The sequence below is a fragment of the Mustelus asterias genome, chromosome 7 (assembly GCF_964213995.1).
Source record: "Mustelus asterias chromosome 7, sMusAst1.hap1.1, whole genome shotgun sequence".
Classification (NCBI taxonomy): Eukaryota; Metazoa; Chordata; class Chondrichthyes; order Carcharhiniformes; family Triakidae; genus Mustelus; species Mustelus asterias.
Window position 1 is genome coordinate 63,046,217 of NC_135807.1, and position 24,705 is coordinate 63,070,921.

The window sequence follows — 24,705 nt, forward strand, 5'->3', positions numbered from 1 at the left end:
ATCAGGGCAGGACCTACTCAATTGATGGTAGGGCATTGGGGACAGTTATAGAACAAAGAGATCTAGGGATACAGCTTCATAGCTCCTTGAAAGCGGAGACAGGTGGACAGGGTGGCGAAGAAGGCATTCGGCATGCTTGGTTTTGTTAGTCAGAACATTGAATACAGGAGTTGGGATGTCTTGTTGAAGTTGTACAAGACATTGGTAAGGCCACACTTGGAATGCTGTGTACAGTTCTGGACACCCTATTATAGAAAGGATATTATTAAACTAGAAAGAGTGCAGAAAAGATTTACTCGGATGCTACTGGGACTTGATGGTTTGAGTTATAAGGAGAGGCTGGATAGACTGGGACTTTTTTCCTTGGAGCCTCAGAGGTTTAGGGATGATCTTGTAGAGGTCTATAAAATAATATGGGGCATAGATAAGGTAGAGAGTCAACATCTTTTCCCAAAGGTAGGGGAGTCTAAAACTAGAGGACATAGGTTTAAGGTGAGAGGGGAAAGATACAAAAGGGACCAGAGGGGTAGTTTTTTCAGACAGACGGTGGTGAGTGTCTGGAACAAGCTGCCAGAGGTAGTAGTAGAGGCGGGTACAACTTTGTCTTTTCAAAAGCATTTGGACAGTTACATGTGTAAGATGGATATAGAGGAATATGGGCCAAACGCAGATAATTGGGACTAGCTTAATGGTAAAAACTGGGCGATATGGACAAATTGGGCCCAAGGGCCTGTTTACAAACTGTAAAGCTCTGTGACTCTATATTACAAACTGATGGGATTGTACAGTAATAGACAAATGTGACTATCTACAACTCATGGTTGGTAAGTGATGTTGTAGCATGCATGTAGATTATGTTTCAGTGGTTTTTTGCATCAAGCACTTTGAACATTTTCCAATGCTTTCAGTTATAAATTACAATATGAACAAGCGCCCTACCCTAGCTCTAGGCATTAATGATCTGCACAGATGAATAGGTTTTAAATGTGTTACATAATTACAAATGAAACAATAATGTAAATGTTATATTTGTATGATCTTCAATTCATAAGGTTTTTTTTTAACTGTGCTGCTTTGCTACCTTGCTCACAAATTAATAATTCTAATTTAATATTTTCCCTCAGATTAAAAAGATAAACAGGAATTTTCCTGTGAACCAACAGGTAAGTTGGAACTTCTTTTAAAAAAAATCATATTGACACATTTGTCAGGTTCATTATATTTTGATTGTGTTTTTATCTTTGGAGCAAAATGTCCTTGAAATAAAGGCTAATGAATGATCCCCTATGTACATTAATTGCTCATGAATTCATTATCAACATTATTAATGAGGTTCTTTAGGAATTCATCAGCTTGGACTGTGCCACCAAGTAACCCTTGGAGTGCTGAACATTTTTTGCTGCTTTAAGTACAATACTTTTATATTCTTTGAGTTTAAATTCACTTGGCACAAAACTGGGGGTAAATTTGGTCTTTCAATTCAGATTCAGTGAATCCTATATTCTCTCAATCAAAAGTTTAAATTTAATAAGGGATCATGCAATTCTATTCAAAGATAATTTTGAGTGAAATGGCGAAGAAATTGCAGATAAAATCTAATGGAGATTAAATGTGATCTAGTCTATAGGTGCATAATATTTGTAAATGTGTATTCAGAGAGTGTTTCATGAGCAAAGTAGAGAAGTTAGTAATGTGCGATTATTGACTGAGAGGATGCTGCCAATAAGTCTTATTAAGTACATGGGTGCATTTTGAGATTGTTTGACTGTAGAGCAAACTAACTTATTCAAACCTCATATAGATCGGGGTGGTACAGTGGTTTGCACTGCTGTCTCACAGCACCAGGGACCCGGGTTCGATTCTAGCCTTGGGTCACTGTCTGTGTGGACACATTCTTCCCGTGTCTGCGTGGATTTCCTCTGGGTGCTCTGGTTTCCTCCCACAGTCCAAAGATGTGCAGGTTAGGTTGATTGGCCATGATAAATTGTCCCTTAGTGTCAGGGAGATTAACAGGGTAAATACATGGGGTTACAGGGATGGGTCCTGAGTGGGATTGTTGTCAGTGCAGGCTCGATGGCCTCTTTCTGCACTGTAGGAATTCTAGGGTTGTATGATCATTCATCATAGTCAGTTATGAGCAGCTTCACTTCGAAACAATTGTTGTTTTGATGAAGGTTTAGCGAAGAGCTACAAGGATGATTTCAGGACAGGCTCACTATGACAAGGACGCTCACAGAGGTGAATTGCCACGTGGACCAAAAGGAAGATGAGGGAAGGACATGATCTAACTATTTAAGATATACAAAAGGACTGCTGGGACATTAAGACAGAGGACATAGCCTAAAACAAAAATCAAAGTTGCAACAGAGACAAGAGATTAGATTTTTTTTTTCTCTACGAGTAGTGGCCGGAATTCTCCAACCTCACCTGCAGTTGGGATTCTCTTGTCTCGCTGCCGTGAATGGCAATTTGGCTGAGTGCCAACTTCTCCATTCTCACTGGCAGTGGTGGCGGGGTGTGTGAGACTGGAGAATTCCGGCCAGTGAGCCGGACAAACAGAAAGTCAGTAAGTGTACCAAATGGTTTGTGATGAACACTTTCACATCAAAACTGGATAATTATCTGACCTGAAATGTGAACAAAGGTTACAAGTCAAAGTGAGGTGGAGTCTGGGTTCTCCACAAGTCAAACTGCAAAGTCTGGAAGTCCATTGATACTGAGCTCTTTTAGAAGAGATGATCACATACCTTGCAGAATACAATCATTTACTGTTGCTGCGAGCAAGAAAACGTCATTTGTGGAAAACTACTGCCCAGAGTTGAATATCGGAGAAATTTGAATGTTTAAGTATCTTGGAGTTTTACTTCATTTATAGTGGGGATCAATGTGAAATCATTCAAACCTTTCCCTCAGGTAACAAAATAAGTGGGTTGAAGTTCATGATAGGCTAAAATGTACATGGCCAGTGAAAGGATTATAATTAATAGGGACTAACTCCTCTTTCCGGTTTTTTCCCATCCAACAAGGTATTTTGACTCCCAATTGCTCAATGCAACCCATTGATCTGTTTATGTTATAGTATTTTTTTCATTTAATTATAATATTGATGTACTGTCAGCATTTGTACAAAAGCCATCAATTTTATCTGGTGTAAATGGCCTGTGACCTTACAGAATGACAAATTTATAATAGTGTTTTATGTTCTTCTTGGGAGAACACTATTACAATTCTAAATCAAAGCATGGTTTTAAACAAAGGTATTGATCAAATCATGCTGCCTATCATGTAAGATTTACCTTTCAGAACCTTTATTAAGAGGAGTTGTAAGCAGTTTCAGCACTTAGCTGTGGAAGTTTAAGGAGAAGATACTCGGAGGTATACTTATTGTTTGTCATACTCCCCTGATATGAACTAACAATATAGTTATGAAAATATTAATTGTCTCTGAAAAAACAACAAATTATTCTGCTCTGATGGACGTGTGCATTTCAAGGAAAAACAGCCTCTTTGAGAAAATTTACAATCTGAATCACAGAATTTTTATGTCACAAAAGGAGGCCATTTGGCCCATCGTAACTGCACTGGCTCTCCAAATGACACCAGCTAATTCCCTCTTGAATGTCTCGATTGAAACTACATTCACAACACTTCCAGGCAGTGCATTCCAGACCTGAACCACTCATTGAGTGAAAAAGTCCTTTCCTCACAAATCCTCTCTGCCCAGTATCCCAGACCTACCTCACTATAGGATCCATTGGTCCTTCTTGTTGGGACTGGTTGCAGTCCTGGCAGTGCCCACTACTGAGCTATTGGCACTGCTAGAACTGCTGGAATTGCTGGCCAATTAAATTTGCTGACAGCTCCCTAGGATGAGGCTTACTCCCCAGCAGAGGGCAGGAGTCCCACCCGCCACTAACTGAGCCCACATGCAGCGTGTTTTGGCTGCGGGATGGGCTGGCATGGGGCAAGCCGGCTTCCAATCATCTTTCCTTTCGGGGTCAAAGATGGGGGTTAGAGGCATGAACTGTCCAACTTCCCCCAGAAAATGCAGCCCGCGGAGTCTAGAAGTCCATTGATACTGAGTTTGGTGTAAACGTAGAACAACGGCAGATGTGATTTCATAGAATCATAAGCGCAGAAGAGGCCCTTCGGCCCATCAAGTCAACACTGACACATTAGAAACACCTAAACTTCCACCTAATCCCATCTGCCAGCACTTGGCCCATAGCCCTGAATGTTATAAGGTGCCAAATGCTCATCCAGATACTTTTTAAAAGCTGTGAGGCAACCTGCCTCGACCATCCTCCAAGGAGGAGCATTCCAGATCATCACCACCCTTTGGGTAGAAAGATCTTTCATCACATTCCCCTTTAACCTCCTGCCCTCATCTTGAACCTAAGTCCCCTCATGACTGACCCTTCAACTAAGGAGTACAGCTGCTCCTTATCCACTCTGTCTATGTCTCTCACTGAGAGATGCAGTCCGGACATATTCATTCAAAGTGGAGACCCCCAACCCAGGATAATATAATTAGGAATTTTCTGGAAGCTTGAGATAGCCTGTATTGAGGCTTCAAAGGTGGCAGCTATCTTAGTCATGTTGTTAGAGTCCATTAAGAAAAATGGCTCCAGATGCTTCCATACAAACACGGTGCATGTTTGAAGTTGAACAACGACGATCCCTAAAAGGATTCCGGTAGAACTTCCTTTGTCACCATCCTCAAAACATCTGTAGCCATCAAGCTATGTTTTTAATGCAGATGACTATATTTTTAGTCAGAAAAATGTGATTTTCTTTTAAATCACAGTTAAAGAACTTCATCAATGTGTTGGTAAATTCTTGTAAACTATATCCATTGGAAAGACCTTTCTAATTTAAATACCTCAAAAAAGAAATATTGGGGCCAGCTTTCTACCCTGCACTCTCCTCGACCCCCCACCCCTCCTCAATACACACACACACACATTCACACAGACTCCCTACACATCCCTGTCCACATCCATCTGAAGTGCCCTCCTTCGATATGACATGGAGCTGCCGATATTTCCAGCTCAGGCATTAATACAGCACCGATGGTACTACAAGCACCATCACACCACTTCTTCAGAGCTTGCACCAGAGCCAGGGACAGAAATGATCGTGGACTGCAGGGCCATCTGGCTGCTGTCCAGAAAGACAAACTGAATGTAGTTGACAATTCCAACCTTTCCCTTTTGTTGTAAGCTCATCATATTCGGACACCCTCAAAGCTGGTGAGCTGCCTACACAGAGCACATCCCGCACTGACTGTTCATCAAATCAATTTAAATTGGGCATAACCACAAAATTGGCACAGGCCCTAGACCATTTCCTTTCAACAGACACCTGGATCACTGCCCTCCTAATGCTGACTTCCCATTGTTCTCACTCTCTTGTCAAAATCAAATATACTTCCTTCCCTTGAAAGCTGCAGCAGTCTTTCTCATAAATGATATTTCAAATTTCTTCATTGCTTTGAGTTTTGAATTTAGTTGTCTAGAATTCCCTGATTCATATCTCATTCGGACATCCTTTCCTTTCTCATTTACAAGAGCAGGTTAGATGTTAGCTAAAATTAAAGCCCATGGAAATGAAGGTAAATTATTGACCTGTTCGGGATTTGGTTAAGTTGTAGAAGACAGAATATAGCGATAATTGATATGTACTTGAATTGGAAGGAGGTGACTAGTGCTGTCCCACAAGAATCTGTGCTGAGGCCAAAACTATTCAATGCGTTTATTAACAGCTTAGATAACACAACAGTGAGCCATATTTTCAAGTCTGCCAACGGCACAAAAATAGGTGGCATGTGAAGTAATGTGGACGGGAGCATAATATTACGAAGAAACGATGATAGATTCAGTGAGTGGGCAAAACCATGACAGATGCAGTTCAATGCTGATGATCCATTTTCAAACTAAGAAAGATAGATCTGTTAATGTTTTAAATTCTGAGAATCTAAGAACAAAGAGAACCAAAGAGATTTAGTCTGGAATGTTATGGCGCTCACACCAGCGGGATTTTCCCATCCCTCTGCAGGGAATGGAGATTTGGCTGGGTGCCAAATTTTCTGACCTTGCTGCAGCGGGAGTGTGGCATGAATGACCGGTAAGACCGCACCCTTAGAGTTATATATAGCTAGATCACTATTACACGGGTGCAAAAAGACTGATAGAATATTAGAGGGATAGAATATAAAAGGGAGGATGTTTTGCTACACCTGTACAAAGCTTCTGAGCACCAAACTTTAGGAAGAATGGGCTGGATTTTACAGGCTGCCACAGCCCTCAACACCTCCCCCCTCCCCCCTTCCCACAGTAGTAGTGGTGGGTTGAAGCCCTGGAGTAGCCTTTAATTGGCCACCTAAGGGTCTTAATAGGCTTCCCCTGGCCCCCATGAAATTTTAAAATGTCAGAGGCGGAGAGGTAGACAGCAAGAAGGCCACTCTGCTGGATGTTATGTTTTCTCCCCCCTACTTCAAATCCAATGGTAGAGATTGTAAAATCCAGATTGATATCCAGCCTTGGAAGTATAAGTATAGATTCACCAGAATTCTAGCAGTTCTCCAAGATTTGAATTATATGGAGAGAATGTATTTCCTGGTCAGTGGAAGGTGAAGGGTGATTTTTTTGGGGGAGATTTTGAAAGGAATTGATAGATGGTGTGGGAGTCTGGGATGAGAGGGCATGCACTTAGAATTGGAGCTAGGTCACTCAATTTCGAACTTAAGAAAACAACTTTCTTGTGGGACAGCTCAAGCCACCACCTTCCAATTTTAGCATGTACCCGTTATCCCTACATTTTGTGAAAGAAGTGTGGAACTTACTCCCACCAAAAGGAATAGATTCTAGCACAATTAATAATCTTAAATTTGAGATTGATGTATCGTTTGCTACACTTGGGTATTAAAGGGTGGTTATCCATAAAAGGAAGATCGAATTAGGATGCAGATCAGCCATGATGTCAATGAATGGTGCAACAAACACAAGGTGAAGAACCACTCCCTGTTCCCAGTCTTATACATTTGGAGTGGGGGAGTATTACTAATTCCTGGACAGCATAACAAAGGCATTCAAGGCTTTCAGGTTATGATGGGTGAAATTGTTTTAACGCACAGGTAAATTTTGCAATGGTAAAACATTAGTTTAACCAATTATTGGGTGAAATCTAGGATAATGTTGTCTTGTAGAAATGGCTGACGAGCTAAAAGTGTCACACTTAGCCAGACCGCATTCGAGACAAATGACACTAAAGTGATAACTTAAGTTATATTTGTAATATGCTTTCAGAGTAGGCCAGTTTAAATGAATGCACAGGTCAGTCACATCTATGCAAAGTGATTAAATACCAACAACAATGGATTGCATTTTTGCCCTTTTCTTTTTATGCATACACATTCATTAACTTGACAATTATTCATAATTGACACACTGGACACAGATAAGTGCAGCACTTAGGGAGAAATAATTTCTGAGTTGCCATTAGCACAATGAAGAAATCACAGGTTAGTCACTAGTCTTGATGACACTAATATCTTGGCAGGACAAAAGGGAAATTCAGTACTTAACTGAAACTAGTCCAATCAGTTTGACTTGTATATATGCATATATACACACACACACACAAACACAAATTGCCAAAAGATAGTGCTATTACACTCCTCGTTAACGAAAAGGTTACACAATGGCTGTGATTTTACGACCCATGTTGCACTCGGCGCAGATTGCATTGGGGTGGCACAGGGTCGGAGAATCATGGGTGAGGGGTCTAGTGTATTCAACGCCAGTGTGAAACTCCATTGCAATCCTCCCAGCCACCATGCCCAGATTCCCATTGAATGAGGGCGGGAACCAGATTAGCATATTAAAATAAGCTTTAAATACACCTGGCCTGTTTGAGGCCGGATTCTCCCTGCTCCCCGGATTTTCCAACCCTCAGGCGCAGCAGGAACACAGTGACAATTAAGACTGTCTTCACAAATGGAGACCAGATGTGATGGCCATGTCAGGGGGCTCTGAGGCCATTGAAGCTCCCAGATGATTGGAGGAATGGCTTGGCAGTGCCCACCCATCTGGCAGTGCCAAACTAGCAGCATCAACCAGCATCCTGGGAGTGCCATGTGGCGCTGCTAAGGGGATGGGGCATGATGCAGTGGGGCCTGAGGGGAACATGAAGGAGGTCATAAAGTGGGGGGTTGAAGGGGGATCCATTAGACGGGCCCTGATGCTGGAATTGGGGGGGTTGCGGTTGGGGGGTGAAGGGTCCCAATGTCCATGCGGGAAGAAGGGGGTCTTTAATTTCACCTTGAGATCAGGGCATCCTTTAAAAATGGCGCCCAATCTCTGTGAGGCCCACCGCTCTCAGAACCAGTGTAAAAGTCACCCCTCTCCCAAAAAATGACTAAGGGTACGATCATACGAAAAAAATTCCAAGTGCCGAACTAGCGAGACAATGGGAGAGAATGGCATTGGTTCTTCGATGAGCCGTGAGTCAAAGTCAGTGCAAAAAAAAAAGCCTGGATGTGATTCTCACCAGTAGGGGGGCGGGCATAGCCTAAGCTTGCCGGTGAAGCCGGCTGCAGAGCGCTTGGGGCTTAATTGCACAGGTGCCCTGATTTCCCAGTGAACTGGGAGATCGCCTGCCACCTCCCCCTCACCCACCCCACGGACATTGCCCTCCCCCCCGATCGCTCCCTGTGCTGGTGAACCCCCCTCCCCGCCCCCCCACTCCCCCCACCCCTCTCACCCCCACCCCTGCCACCGCCAACCCCTGCCGATTGCTCCCTGTGCCAGCAAATGTCACACAACCTCCTGCTGCTGGGAAACACGTTGGGAGGGGGCCAGAGAATCTCACCCTCTATCTTTACACATCTCCAAAGCACCCTCCAAAGTACGAATGGTCTAGTTGGACCAATGAGCGGCACAGGCTTGGAGGGCCGAAGGGCCTGTTTCCTGTGTTGTACTGTTCTTTGTTCTTTCTGTCAAAGTGGAGACTGGAGTGAAAGTAATTTTAAGAACTGGCTGAAGGTTTGATTTTTTGGGGGAAAATGGGAGTTTAAAATGTGAATTGAGCACAAATAATGGCTTTACAAATCATTGTATAACCTTGAGGCCAAAAACTGATTCAGTTTGAAGGACAAGATAATTATACATTTAAAAGGCTTTAATAAATGATAAAGTAGAGAAAGAAACATGTTGATGTGAAATGCTTTTCAGATGAACGCTCCATACATCATTTTAACAGCACGTGTAAGTTATTAAAATGTAACACTAGTTAATATTGTTGATTTCTTTTTGTCAGATAATCTATATGGGCTGGGTAGAAGATCGGGAACCAGACTCGTTGCAAGATAAACTGTATACACCAAAGTACTTAGCCGTGAGAGGCTCTTGCCTTTATAAATTTACAGCACCTCCGGTATGTGGAACTGTTTAGTTATGACATCTTCAGCATTTTAAATTTAGTATGCATTTGGAAATATGTAGTTAATATATTTAATTGATTGTGATGAGATTCCGCACTGAAGCATGCCATATGATGTGAATTGCAAGTTACGGCTTTGATTTTTATTTTTTATCCCCTCCAATCTCGAAGAAGGGATAGCTTATTTACATTTTAGACAAGTCCGGACCAAATTGGATTCTTGCGTAGATATAAATTGAAGCAAGTTACTAAAAATAATATTTGCAGCAAAGAGCAATAAGGACAATTAAAAATGCGGAACAGAAATTTCGGTTCAAAGCAGATTTTGATCTTAGATAGATTTATTTAATAACAGGATTAAATCATGCTAATAACTTTTATTCAATTATTATTGGCCCTCTTCGTTTTACTACAGTCAAACTATTGAAAAACTAAGTTCAATTAGATTGTCATTATTAGACCCATCCATTGAATTCCTTTGTTTCATTAACACAGTTACTTCATAGCTTTTGTTCATAACAACTTGCTGCTATGCCTCAATGCCCATTTGGCCCTGGAGTGTATAGCAATCTCTTGTTTTACTTCTAAAAGGAGAACTTCCCAAATATTAATGTGTTCATTGTTATGTACCCCATCAATGGCCTGAATTTTACATTGGGGGCATGAAACCCACTCCTGCCCAAGATCATGTCAATGCAATATTATGCTGGCTATCCAGTGTGAAGCATGCTCTGTCAAAGGCCGAGTGCTGGTGAGGAAGCCGGTAGGGGGGAGGGCACCAAGAAAGGGATAATGTGGGCTGGCTTTACTAATGTGCTCCTGCATGGGGACAACCACAGTGGAGCTGTCTGAGGAAGCTGCTGACTTATAAAAAAATAAATATCAATGAAAAATATATGCCACAATTGTCTAGGCAGCACTATCATGCACAGACCTCAGTCTCTAGACACATTGCCCTGACTTTCATACCGCCCTGGATCCAGGTTGCAGCCAAAACATCACGGCTGCCTTGCCAGACGTAGAGGTAGATGGGCAATGTAAAATCCCCATCAATTGCTATTCAATTAATTTAAATTGACTTCTTGATTGTTGCCGGGTGAGCATCAGAATCAAGCCCATGCCTGCTGACTGAAATATTGTGTGATGGGGGGAGGGCTTAAAACAGGACCCACTCCACGACTACTCATGCAATTTTACATGCTTCTGAGTTGAGTGTGTGCCCATCCGATCAACGTAAGATTCTGGGGAATGTTTTTTTATGAACATATAAACATACGTGAATTGGGAGCAGAATAGGCCAATCGGTCCCTCATTCAACAATATCATGTCTGATTTGACGGTGCCCTCCACTCCATATTTCATCTATCCATGGTTGACTCCCTTGTTAGTTATGAATCCATGTACCTATGCCTTAAAAATGGTCAATTACCCAGTCTCCACTACTCGCTGGGAAAGAGAGCTCCAAAGCTTCACAACTCTCTGAGAGAAAACATTTTGTCTCAACTCCATCTTCCATAGGAGACCCCTTACTTTCAAATGGTGTTCCCCGAGATCTAGTCTCTCCCACAAAGAGAAACATCTTTCAGCAGCCACCCTGTCAAGTCCCTTCACCATCTTGCACGTTTCAATAAGATCACCTCTCAATCTTCGAAACTCCACTGGATACAGGCTCAGTATGCCCAACCTTTCTTCATAAAATAACACTCCAGCCCCCCATCCCAGATATCACTTCAATCTTCTCTGAACTGCTTCTAATGCATTTGTGTCCATTCCTAAATAAGGAGACCAAAGCTATACACAATGGGTGGTATCTTGAGCCCATGTTAGCTGTCCACGAGGTCCACCGCCGAAAACATCACATTGGATCTTCCCTGCCCCTCTCCAGCAGCACCATCACAAAGGGTGTGAACCTGACTTACATACATCTTAATATCATTAACATGCCCCTTCGCCATATCTTGACCCCCTGTTGGCGCGGTTTACAACAGGTTCACACAGATGTGGGGCTGATGATTGGGGTGGGGGGAGAAGGGGTCGATGATCGGGGTGGGTGTGGGGGGGGGGGGGAGAAGGGGCCGATGATTGGGGTGGGAAGGGGCTGATGGTGGGGGGATAAGGGGCTGTGATTGGGGTGGGGGGAGAGAGTGGAGAGGGGGTGGGAAGGAGCTGATGATCGGGGTGGTGGTAGGGGAAGAAGGGGCCAATGCTTGGGGAGGAGGTGGGGAAAGGGTGGAAAGGGACCGATGATCTGGGTGGTTGCGGGGGGGGAAAAAGAGCCGATGATCAGGGTGGGGACGGGGTGGGGGGAGAAGGGGCCGATGATCAGCGTGGGAGGAGAAGGGGTCGATGATCAGGGTGGGGGGAGAAGGGGCCGATGATCGGGGTGGGGAGAGTGTGGGAAGGGGCCGATGAGCAGGGTGGAAGGGCAAGGGGACGATGATCAGGGTGGGGAGCGAAAGGGCCATGATTGGGGTGTGGAGAGGGCGTGGGAAGGAGCCGATGATCGGGGTGGAGGTGGGGGGAGAAGGGGCCAATGATCGGGGCGGGAGGAGAGATGGGAAGGGACCAATGATCGAGGTGGGGAGAGCATGGGAAGGGGCCAATGATCGAGGTGGGGAGAGTGTGGGAAGGGGCCAATGATCGGGGTGAGGGGGAAGGGGACGATGATCAGGGTGGGGGTCAAAGTGAACACTCACTCCAGTTGGAGGTGGGGAGGGGAACCCCTGAGGTCACTGTGGTGGGGTGGGGGGAGGTTTATTGTCATCCTGATCGGGACAGCATCTCAATCTCTGTACAGCTGGATTTTGTCAGCGTGTTTAGGCCCCACCCCCTCAATGACGGCACAAATTACTCCCCTTTTTTTCACACAGAGTGGTAGAGTCTGGAGAGAAAACTGATTAGTTTCTCTGGAGAGAAACACGCTGGTTTTCTTGCCGGAAAAAACACACTGCCACTTTTTGGTAAGATTTTGTCCAATATTCTGGATATTTCACCAATACGCTGTACAATTGTAATAAAACATCCTTACTTTTATATTCCATTCCCATTGCAATAAACAACAACATTCCAATTTGCTTCCTAATCACTTACTGTATCTGCATGCTAACTATTCATGTAGCAGGACACCCAAATTCATCTGTACCACTGAGTTCTGCAATCTCTCTTCATTTAAATAGTATGTTGCTCTTCTGTTCATCCTGCCAAAGTGGACAAGTTCATATTTTCCCACTTTATACTTCATCTGCCAAATTTCTGCCCACTCACTTGACCTATCTATGTCTGTTTGCAGACTCCTTATGTTCTCTTAAGAATTACTTTCCGACCTATTTGTGTGTTATCAGAAAATTTAACAACATTACATTTGGTATCTTATCCAAGTTATTGACATCAATTATAAATAGCTGGGGTCCAAGCATTGATCCCTGTGGCACTCCATCCATCTTATCTTGCCAACCTGAAAAAGACCTAATTATCCCTGTTCTCTGAGCTAACAAATCCTCTATGCAAACTAATGTGTTAACCCCTACACCATGAGTTCTTATTTTGTGTAGCAACCTTTGATATGGCACCTTGTTGATTGCCTTCTGGAAATCTAAGTACAGTACCTCCACAGGTTTCTCTTTATCCACATTGCTTGTTACTCCTTCAAAAAACCTCTGATAAATTAGTCAAACATGATTTCCTTTTCACAAAACTATGTGACTGTGCCTGATTGCATTGAGATTTTCTAAGTGCCCTGATATAACCTCCTTAATAATAGATTCCAGTAATTCCTCTATGACAGATCTTAAGATACTTGCTCTGTAGTCTCCTGCTTTCTGCCCCCTTCCTTTCTTGAACAGGGGACCAACTTTTGTCATTTTCCAATCTGTCGGGACCTTTCTAGAACATCGGGAATTTTGGAGACTTAAAACCAATGTATCTACTGTCTCAGCAGCCACTTCTTTTAAGACCCTAGGATGAAGTCCATCAGGATCTGGGGACTTTTCAGCTTTTAGTTCTATCAATTTTCAGGTACCCTTTCCATCGGGATTGTATTTGTTTTAAATTCCACCCTCCTTTTCACCTCCTGATTCACAATTATATCTCGGATGTTATTTGTATTCTCTGCAGAGAAGACAAGCTCAAAATATCTGTTCAATTCATCCGCCCTTTCTTTGTTTTCCATTATTAAATCCCCATTCTCATTCTCTAGAAGACCAATGCTCATGTTACTTATTATTTCCTTTTTAAATACCTGTAGAAAGTCTTACGATCTGTTTTTGTATTACCAGCTAGTTTTCTCTTGTACGCTAATTTTTCACTCTTATTAATCTTTTAACCTTTTATTAATTTCTTGCTGTTCTTTATATTCTTTCCAATCTTCTGATCTGCCACTCACCTTTGTGGAACTATATGCTTTTCTTTCAATTTGATACTAGCTTTAATTAGACATGGATGGTGCGTCCTTCTCTTACTCCAAAATTCTACTACGGAATCGGAGCGAGCAATGGAAATGTCGGTTGTCCTTGGGCGGGATTTTCCAGTCTCACTTGAGCGAGGTTGTAAAATCCCGCACTTAGCGTCTTTCTTTCTCACTGGATTGCATCTTTTCTGAGTATTCTGAAATATCTCCTTAAATGTCTGTCACTGCATCTCTACCAATCTATTTTTTCACCTAATTCCCCAGTTCAATTCATACAATTATTTAAGTTCAAAGCATTCTGTTCAAATTTCTCACAATCTGTAATTAAAAGATGGATCATCAAGTTATGTGGAGTCATTGATTTCTCTCTAGGTGATGATTACCTATCAACTAGAAATAATATTCCCCCAGCAAACTATAACTAGTAGTAATTACATAACACTAATTGGCAAAGTATGAATCTGGCATGATACCTGTGTCAATATCTTATTACACATTGATATTGGCATAGTTAGGCTCTGGACATTACTGGCTACTTGCACTTGAGAGATTAAATGCTGTCATTTGAGTTAACATGCTTACTTAGTGGTTCTTAGAATAAGGGAGGCGATAGCCTTGTGGTATTATTGCTAGACTATTAATCCAGAAACTCAGCTAATGTTCTGGGGACCCGGGTTCAAATCCCACCATGGCAAATGGTAGAATTTGAATTCAATAACAAATACCTGTAAAAGTATCAATTGATGACTATGAAATCATTGTCGATTGTTGGAAAAGCCCCTCTGGTTCACTCATGTCCTTTAGGTAAGGAAGTATGCCATCCTTACCTGGTCTGGTCTACATATGACTCCAGAGCCACAGCAATGTGATTGACTCTCAACTGCCCTCCAAGAGCAACTATGGAATGGCAATAAATGCTGGCTGGCCAACGATGCCCATGTCCCACAAATGAATAAGACAAAATGTCGTTTTCCAGAATGATCCCCACCTAACGGTCTTGTTGGAGCACTGTCAACACAAGACTGCAAGCAACTCAAGAAGAGGGCAGTCTTCTTTGAACAAAAGGGAATGCTTGCATTCCAAGAATGGTTTTTGTTAAATAGATTCACTTGTTTATAATTACCTTTGCTTCTTGGTTAAGCTGTTACTCCCAGACTACCGATAGTTTCATGCTACATTGAAGATAGCCTCTACTTAGTTGGAAACTGAAATTGATTTCCACTCTCATGCCTTTACTCCTTAATGCTGCTGCAGTCATGTTCATTAAGTCTCTACAGAAATAACAGCATATACACAAAGTTGCCATACTAGATATAAAACGGTATAATCCACTCTATCATGAACAACTCAAAATGTAATTAGAATAATGTGATTGATGAACCAGATGTTATCCTGATTTGTTCAAAGGTTCATAAATGTATATTGGGTAACTATGCCGACATGTTTTAAATTCTATTGTTCATTGGCTGCTCTTTGGGGGAAAAATCAATCAGTAACTTTTCCCTCCCACAAAAAAACATTTTGGGTTATCTATTTCTAATCTTTTATTTATTTTTATCTTTGATGAACTTGAAGTCATGATAAAAGATACCAATGCCGGGAAAGGAAGAATTCAGTTTTAGTACCTCCTGTCGGTATCAAAAATCATGTCCCAATCCAAGCTTTATGCAGACTCTTTTTTTCTTCTGAATAATATACCACTCCACTTGTAGAATGAGTGGCCACATCCTCCCTGGCATTGAGGGTTGCCCAGAGATTCCATGGAAGGTTGAAACTTGGAATTTTACCACTTGGATCAGTTATCAGGTTGCAGTTAGTATTTGTACCATATTGCAAAATCTGAGCATTTGGTTATAACTGCCCTGTTTGTTGAGGAAGTGTAAATAAAGTCAGTTCAATAATAGCTGCCTGCTGTGAGTTCACATATTAGTCTCACTCTGTGTCATGGATGACAGAAAAATGGCAAAATGATTAGGATGGAATTTTCTTTTAATTCCGTTTGAGAAATGAAGAACGAAGAACACATTTTTGGAACTCTGGAAGTTGATTATGAGGAAGTTTAAAATCTCTGTATGCACATCGTGCCCAGGGACACTTTGAGTCAGCATGATATGTAATTTTGAAAAAAAGAATCATACTGAAGACACATTCGGGGAGAATAAAGGAATTGAAAGAGGACTCATATAATTATGAACAAAGGTTTCGTATTTAGCTGAGAGCGGGTTAAATACAGTATACTTTGTACAGCGTACAAGAAACAATACTTTTCACTGCATACTAATACATGTGGCAATAATAAATCAAATCAAAATAGGAGATGAGGATAACGTAAATGTTTTCCTCACCATGATGCGGCCAGATGCTTTTGATGTAGTTTGTAACCAGTGTTGTCTGGAAGACCTCAGTTTGATGGAATATTAATGAGATATGAGGCTCTGGGCTCATATTATGGCACATATTAAGAAAGGGAATGTGCTGAGAATTATGTTCAGTAAAAGAAAGCAGTTGCCAAATGAGACTTGCAGATTACATTTTCAGCACTACCTTTTCAAGGGCAATTGTTTTAGAGACTATTTCACATATCTAAAGAGAGAGCTTCACATATCTAGTGAAGGTTGGAGAGAGACAATATCAGTTTCATGTAGATTATTTGCTTGAAAGTAGAAATCTGTCAAAGAGAGAGTATGATAAACCTCTTATAGTCCAAATTCCTCTTACTGTCCAACTTGAAAGTCAGAGAGTGAAAGCTACAAAGAAACTGAAAGTTTGCTGGTATTACAGGATCCACTGGTAGAGCAAGGTGTAGACAAATCAATCAGTGTCACATGTCAGCCATTAAGTGGAGTTGGTCGTCAAAGTTCAGGTTAACTATATCAGAGATGTTAAGAAAATAGAGTCAATCAAATGAAAATGGACAGAGGTAGTCAGACAGAAAGGAAAAGAAGCCAGTTAGGTTAATTGAATGTATGCAGGTGGAAAGAAGAAATAAGTTGCTCTATGTATTACGTTTTGTCAAATTTTACAAGAGCATCAAAATTGCAACCCAACCTATTAAATTGTTAGGTATTGTTGATGGTTTAGTCATATTGTATTCTAGTAAGTTATCTATATGTATCATTTTACATCTTATTGTATAAATTGTTTCTTAAAGTGCAAAGAGAGTGTTGTCTGTTTTCAAATTTGAGCATGTTATTATAGTGCCCTCTCTGTTAGGGAGGGGTAAGTTAAGTTAGCTTAATAATGCAATCCACATGTTCATTTTACTCAGTGCGATAAAGAAGTGATGTTTGCAGTAAACCAGGAAATATACTGTCGAGAGATGGGGTTGTCATCAGTTTATGGGGTATGGAAGGTGTTCCAGTAAGACTATGGGATTTCCGACGGGTGGTTTAGGATTTTTTGAGGTCCGGTGTCATTGGGAGTGCTTCGTTAGCTATCGGTCGGTAGTGTTCTTGCAGAGATTCACAGGAAGCCACTTGAGCTGCCTCGATCTCAATGTCGCAGAAATAGTCCTCGAGGCATCTCTGAGCTGTAAATCTCCTATATTTGTGTGGCAGTGCCTGAGCCAGGTTCAGCGTCAGTTCTCTGTTGTTGGGTAGACCAGGGAGAGTGAAGCAATGTGCAGTATGTTGGCTTCCCCAAATGAGATTCACTCTCGGCTTGAGCCTGGCTCTGATGTTTGGGAAGTATTGCTGAAAAGTTAATGTACAGTTGAGAATGATGCCAATGTACTTAGGCAATGAGTTGTGGGTGAGTGTTCAGTCATAGACTGGACATGAAGTCCTTCCTTGGCCTTGAAGTTGTCCTGAAAGGCTGAAATGATTGCATTGCCAATATTTGATCAAAGTCTCCATTATCTGAAGTGGGCTTCCAGTGAGCTTACAACTTCAATAAGTTTTTTCTCAATGTGCTGACGTTACTGAAGAAACAATGCACGGAATACATAGCAGGATGGTCAGCATCTGTAAAGGGGAAAACAGATTATGACATTTCGGATATGTACCCTTCATCTTAACCTTCATCTGAAGAAGGGTCTATGGCCGAAACATCATAACCCTGTTTCTTTTTTTTTTACAGATGCTGCATAGCCTACTGTGTGTTTCCAGCATTTTCTATTTTAATTTCAACTTCAGAAAAGAAGAATACCTGCTGCTATATAAGTATGATTTTTTTTTTCCATGACTTTGAGTTATCCTTGAGTGAGCCTGACAAGTTGATGGTAATTGTGGATGAGTTATGGGCAATTTTGCATTTTATATGCATTCTCTGGAAGCTGCATTAAGATTATTCAAACTGATTTCATGATGAACCTTTAACCATGCCACAGGAGACTTGTATCCGAATAGTCTGTTTTTTTATTTGAAACCAAGTTATAAGTGAGAGTTCAGTGTCTACCTAGGACATCATCTGGAGTTGTGACTGGGTTCAATTGTTTTTCAGTACAGATCAAGTGTGCAACTGTTTGGACTCTGTTCCTACTTATGTTGTTGGGGTGATGGGGAGACAGGGGAGGAAATCATTTAGCACCAAAAACCAAGGCAAACAACTGTGCACATAAAGCAGCATAGCCTGTATGGGGAGACAGTGACATAGTGGTATTGTCACTGGACTCGTAATCCACGACCCAAGGTAACACTCTGGGGACCTGGGTTTGAATCCCACCACAGCAGATGGTGAAATTTCAATTCAGTAAAAAAATATGGAATTAAAAGTCTAACGATGACCATGAAACTATTGTTGTAAAAACACACACAAAAGCAGAAAATGCTGGAAAGTTTCAGCAGGTCTGACAGCATCTGTGGAGAGAGACTAGAGACAATGTTTTGAGTCTGGGTGACTCTGGGTGACCCTTCATCAGCACTCTGTCAGACCTGTTGAGATTTTTCAGCATTTTCTGTTTTGTTTCAAATTCCAGCATCCGCAGTATTTTGCCTTTATGTTGTTAAAAACCCATCTGGTTCACTTGATGTCCTTTAGCGAAGGAAATTTGCTGTCCTTGCCTTGTCTGGCTTGCATGTGACTCAGATCTACAGCAATGTGGTTGACTCTTAAATGCCCTCTTAAATGGCCTATCAAGCCACTCAGTTCTATCAAACTGCTAATAAGTCTATCGAGGAATAAAATGCAACAGACCATACAGCATCGAGGCATTGGAAGGGAAAATAGCAAATTTGGGGTGGCAATGGCCAAGTGGTATTATCGCTAGATTATTAATCCAAAAACTCAGCTAATGTTCCGGGGACACGGGTTCGAATCCCACCGTGGCAGATGGTGGAATTTGAATTCAATAAAAAAGATCTGGAATTAAGAATCTACTGATGACCATGAAACCGTTGTCAATTGTCAGAAAAACCCATCTGGTTCACTAATGTCCTTTACGAAAGGAAATCCGCCATCATTACCTGACCTGGCCTACATGTGATTCCAGAGCCACAGCAGTGTGGTTGACTCTCAACTGCCCTCTGAAATACCACTCAGTTCAAGAAATGGTTAATGAATGCTGGCCAGTCAGCAACGCCCATGTTCCACAAATAAATTTTAAAAATCCAGCTCTGTCAATCCTGCAAAGCCCTTCTTACTAATATCTGGAGACTTGTGCCAAAAGTGAGAGAGCTGTCCCACAGACTAGTAACAGCCAGATATTGTCATCTTCATGGGTCATACCTCAGAAACAATGTCCCAGAACGCACCATCACTATCTCTGGGTATTTCCCACCAAGATGGTGGCACAGCCTTATACAGAGGGTGTTTCCCTAGGAATCGTCAACATTGCTTCTGGATCCCATGAGGTCCAATGGCATCAGGTCAAATATGGGCAAGGAAACCTCCTGTTGCTTACCACATACTGTCCCCCACCCCCTCAATTGATGAATCAATACTCCTCCACTTGGTGGAAGCACTGAGGGTGGCAACGGCATAGAATGTATTCAGGTTGGGGGAGTTCAATGTCAACACCAGAAGTGGCTCGGTAGTACAATTACCAACCGAGTTGTCTGAGTCCCAATGGACGTAACTTACAGACCAGATCTGAGGCAGCTGGTGAAGAAATGAACAAGACAGGAAAAACATACTTGGCTTCATCCTGCCTACCACAGATGCATCTGTCCATGACAGTATTAGTAGGAGTGACCACACATGGTGCTTTTGGATACCCTCCATCATGTTGTTGGAAGTAGCAACTAATTAATGAGGAAAGGATGATGAAGGAGAAAAAGTGGGTTCATTGTTAACAGTCCCTTCCAACAATTCTCTGATGATCGAGAGTAGACTGAAGGCTCGGTTGCATTTGTCCTGCATTTTCCATACCGGACAAACTTGGGCAATTTTCCACATTGTCAATATGGAAACCAGTTGATTTTTTTGTCCTGTCGAAAGGTTTTTTTTTAAAAAAGCTAAATTGACATTTGTTTTCTTAATTATCACAAACACAAGTCTTGTTCCAGTCATGTTGTTTACATTCTGCATTAATGCTAAATGACTTTAATGATTAGATATCTAAATAATTTCTTTCCTCAGGTGACTACATTGGATTGGACAAAAGCAGTGAGGAGTTACACAGTCTATGAAATTATGTGCAAAATTCTTAAGGTATGAGTAAGCAGATTCTGTTAGTTTTTGCAGGGCTGCACTGATGCATTCTTTTAACAACGAGCAAATACCGTTCTGAACCATCTAACAATCTATGAAATTTCAAGCTATTGAGCTGTCTTAGTCTGACAAGCTTCCCACATCTAGTGACACATGAGGTGGACAAAAGCACATGTTTATGTCTGCTGCTGTTCTTACATTTTCCTGGAACAAGTCACCAGCCTGTCACCAGAGGCTATAGCTTGCCTCACATTAATGTGGCTGACCAGGAGATTCTCCTGTTCTTAACTTCTGCCAGAGCCACATTAGAAGGATTCAATCTGGTTGATAATCAACTTCTGTGGCCATCAAGTCATGGAGTGAATCTTGAAGCCAGAGCTTCTGGCTCAGAGGCAGAGAAGCTACCAACTGCACCCAAGACTTCCTAATATGTCATCACTAATGCTTCAAATATTACATCATTGGTTTCATTTAAGGTCTGTGAGTTTAGAAATGTTATCTTGAATTTACTTTTACAGTATCCTGGTTAGTTTTGTTGAAGTTTACATTTTGCGAGATTGTATAGCTGCTAACATTGGGTATTGTTAAAAGTGAAGTACTTTGAAATACTTGGTAAAACTTGTAAGGCAAATCCCTGAGCGCAGAGTCTTGCTAAGTGAAATTGTAGATTAGAAAACCAATCTCAGTGGCCAGCGCGTCAAATTTACAGATGTCTCATGTTTTTGTTTCTGGGCCAATAATAATTATGTCGGCTAGTGCCTCTGTGAAGGTGTCAGATTAAAGGATTTTATGTTAATGTGTTGAGTGTTTGTGCATTCATATTCATAAAACCTTTTCTGATTTCGTTTTGTCAAACTTCTGTTTTGTAAAAGCCAAAACATGAGCAGCAATTGAAAGGCAGTTTGATGTATTTAATTTTGTTTTTGTGCTGAATTGAAGCATTCTAAAAGGCTCTCTACAGCGTTAAAGCAGTTCTGGAAGCTAAAGTGGCTGAATGTATTCATCTTCTGTAAATGGAATTCCTTTGTGTTTTGTACTTTGTTTTCCCGTTTACATTTAGAAATTTGCTCAAACACACACTGGGTTTTCTGTGTTACTGAGGAACAAAAACGTGTAACTCATAACTCGTCATGAGTTATTCAGCTCCATTGGGGGCTGAATTTTATGTCGATTGGTGGTAACCGGGAGTTTGACCCAAAAATGTGTGTATATCACTGATACCTATCCCTGCGTTTTAAAGACGCCCCATAATGCTTCCTGTGGCCAATTAACACCCGCCTGGCGGGAAGCCAGCCAACTGCTGAGGAGAATCGTGGGCAGTGTGCCCAATCAGGCAAGAAAGGCATGGTGTCTGGAGATAAAGGGGGCAGTTCGTGAACCGAACGTCAGTCAGGGCCACCATTTAAAGTCACTCTGGCACTGGACTGTGACAGCTACAGCAGAAGAACACTTTTAGAGGCAGAAGTTTCTTCAACGCTTGTTAGATCCATTAAACTATTGCAGCACCAGCAGGTAAGATCAAGTTTTTAAATGGTTTGTTTTTAATTCTTTCATGGGATGTGGGTGTCGCTGCCTAGACCAGCATATATTGCCATCCTTAATTGGCCTTGGGCAGGTGGTGGTGAGCTGCCTTCTTGGACCACTGCAGTCCATGTGGTGTAGGTACACACATGCTGTTGTTAGGGAGGGAGTTCCAGGATTTTGACCCAGCAATAGTGAAGGAACAGTGGTATGCTTCCAGTTTCATCAGGTTGACATCCTGGCTGGAATTCTCCGACCTAGCCTGTGTCTGGGATTCTCCGGTCCTGCTGCAGTGAATGGAGATTTGGCTGAGCACCAAATTCTCCATTCTCACTGGCAGTGGTGGTGGGGTGGTCGACATCGGAGAATTCCGGGGCCTCATTTTTAGATATGACTGGTGTTGCTTCTGCTGTGCCTTCCTGCACTCTTCATTGAACCAGAATTGATCTCCTGGCTTGGTGATAGTGGTAGAATGGCCATGTGGTTACCGATTGTGATTGTGTGCAGTTCTGCTGCTGCTGATGGCCCACAGTGCCTCATATATGCCCAATCTTGAGTTGCTAGATCTGTTTGAAATCTATCCTATTTAGCGTGGTGTTAGTGCCACACCACATGATGATGGGTATCGTCAGTGTGAAGAGGGGATTTAGTCTCCACTAGGACTGTGCGGTGGTCACTCCCACCCGTACAGTCATGGACAGATGCGTCTACAGTAGGCAGATTGGTGAGGAGCATGTTATGATTTTTCACTCTTATTGGTTTCATCACCACATGCTGCAGAGCCAGTCTAGCAGCTTTGTCCTTTAGGACATGGTCATCTCGTCATGATGGCCATTATGTTGATAGTGAAGCATTCAGGACCCTTACCAGGGAGGGAAGAACATTTGAATGCAGCTGATGCATTCCCTTACAAATAACAAGTGTTTAGGAAAAAAAAAATCTGCCATTTAACTCTTTTTCTCTCCACAGATGGAAGAGAGAATGGAGCCACCAACTACAGACGGACCCTGACTAGAGATGGCTCTATGATTTGGTGATGACTCCCTGAAAGTCCTCTACCAAGCTGTGAGCGATAGATGGGAGATCCTCATGCTGGCAGATGGCATGAGGAGACCTGCCAGACATACCAATTAAGCAGCTTTGTTGAGGCCCTTCAGATATGCCAGGGTGAGTGTGTAGCCATATTGGAGATGGATCTAAATGGTGTGATGTGGGTTGATTATGGGATTGCCTAACGTCTTGCCCAAGTGTGGAAAATGGCATGATGCAGACATGCCAATCTTCATGCCACTGAAGTGCATTATCTGTTAGTTGACGAAGAACATTGATAAATGTTTACTGCCCACAAAGTGTACGTTGGCCACACATTTGAAGGCATGACTGTAGCACAGCTTATTCATCCCAATTTCCCATTTGATTTGCAGGAGAAGAGGGCACATAGTGTCCTGAGAGGGCTAGGACTGGTGGTGGACTGGCAAACCTGGCCATTCTCACCTCCATTGAGGAGAAGGTCCTGGAGATAGCAGACAATGAATGGAGTCAAGCTATTGCTTGAGGCGAGTTTGAGGAAGGCCCAGGGCTGGTCAGATTCCAAGGGTACATCGCTCTCACCAGGAAACAATGCAGACATGGGTGGGATAGGGAGAGGGTTGGAAACTCGGGAAGCTGTTGGCTAGATAACATTGATGGCTTCTGACTTTGGAAGTTTGTAGAATTCAGAGACAGTAAGTAGTCTCACAACACCAGGTTAAAGTCCAACAGGTTTATATGATAGCACGAGCTTTTGGAGCGCTGCCCCTTCATCAGGTGAGTGCAGGCACTCACCTGATGAAGGGGCAGCACTCCGAAAGCTCGTGCTACCAAATAGACCTGTTGGACTTTAACCTGGTGTTATGAAACTACTTACTGTGCATACCCCAGTCCAACACAGGCAACTCCACATCATGAATTCAGAGAGGAAGGTGTGTCTCAATGTTGAAGGGCCTAAAGTTCAAACCCTGGTTACCATCTCCCAGTATCCTAGTGTGTGCTTTGAGGAAGCGTGTCTCTCCAAATGCAACTCAAATGATGATGATGTCCCTTATTCTCCTTGTCTTATTTCCCCCACAGGACAAACATCAGCAGCTCCAGCCACTAGTCCTGAGGGAACATCGATAACCTCTTGAGGAGAAGGAGGAGGAAGCCTCAGAGGATGCAGCATCATAACCTTGCTCCACACACCTCACCAGCAGTTATATGCCCTCAGTGTATATGTGTGACTTGGATGTAAGAATCCAACAACTTGTGGTGAGAGTTCATCCCATTCACAAGACAGCTGTCAGAGACTGAGAAGGAGCAGGCCTCTGGAACTTGGAAGAGTTCTGGAGGTGATCTAGATGCTGAGTCCCAGACTGATGACGAACCTCTGGAATCATCAATGCGGCAGCAGATGCAGAATATGCAACATTAGGTATTTGGAGTTGTGGAAGAGATTGCAAGGTGTTGTGCACCCTAGCATGGATATTGGAATGTCCATCCAGGAGACAGGCACTTCAATGACCCACTCTTCAGAACTCATGGCTTCCTTATAGAGAGACTGACAAATGTAATGGAAGGCCAACTGATGGGATATTGGGTTTGCCTGCTAACCTGCAATCCATCGCATTGTCAATGCTCAGAGCCAGGGTGAGAGGAGACTGAGCACCTGGAGCCACAGGGGAGGCTAAAGGTCCTTGCTGTGACAGATGAGCAGCTGCTAATGTGATCGGGAG

At 42.4% G+C, this 24,705-nt stretch overlaps 1 protein-coding gene across 1 annotated transcript in view; it reads left to right on the forward strand.

Moving 5' to 3' along the window:
* sntg1 (syntrophin, gamma 1) overlaps positions 1–24,705 on the forward strand; it is a 122,096-nt gene that overhangs the window by 59,846 nt on the left and 37,545 nt on the right. Inside the window, exons 11-13 of the mRNA XM_078215494.1 lie at positions 1,125–1,163; positions 9,319–9,435; positions 20,363–20,434. Of these exons, the coding sequence (XP_078071620.1) occupies positions 1,125–1,163; positions 9,319–9,435; positions 20,363–20,434 (228 nt within the window). The remainder of the gene's footprint in view (positions 1–1,124; positions 1,164–9,318; positions 9,436–20,362; positions 20,435–24,705) is intronic.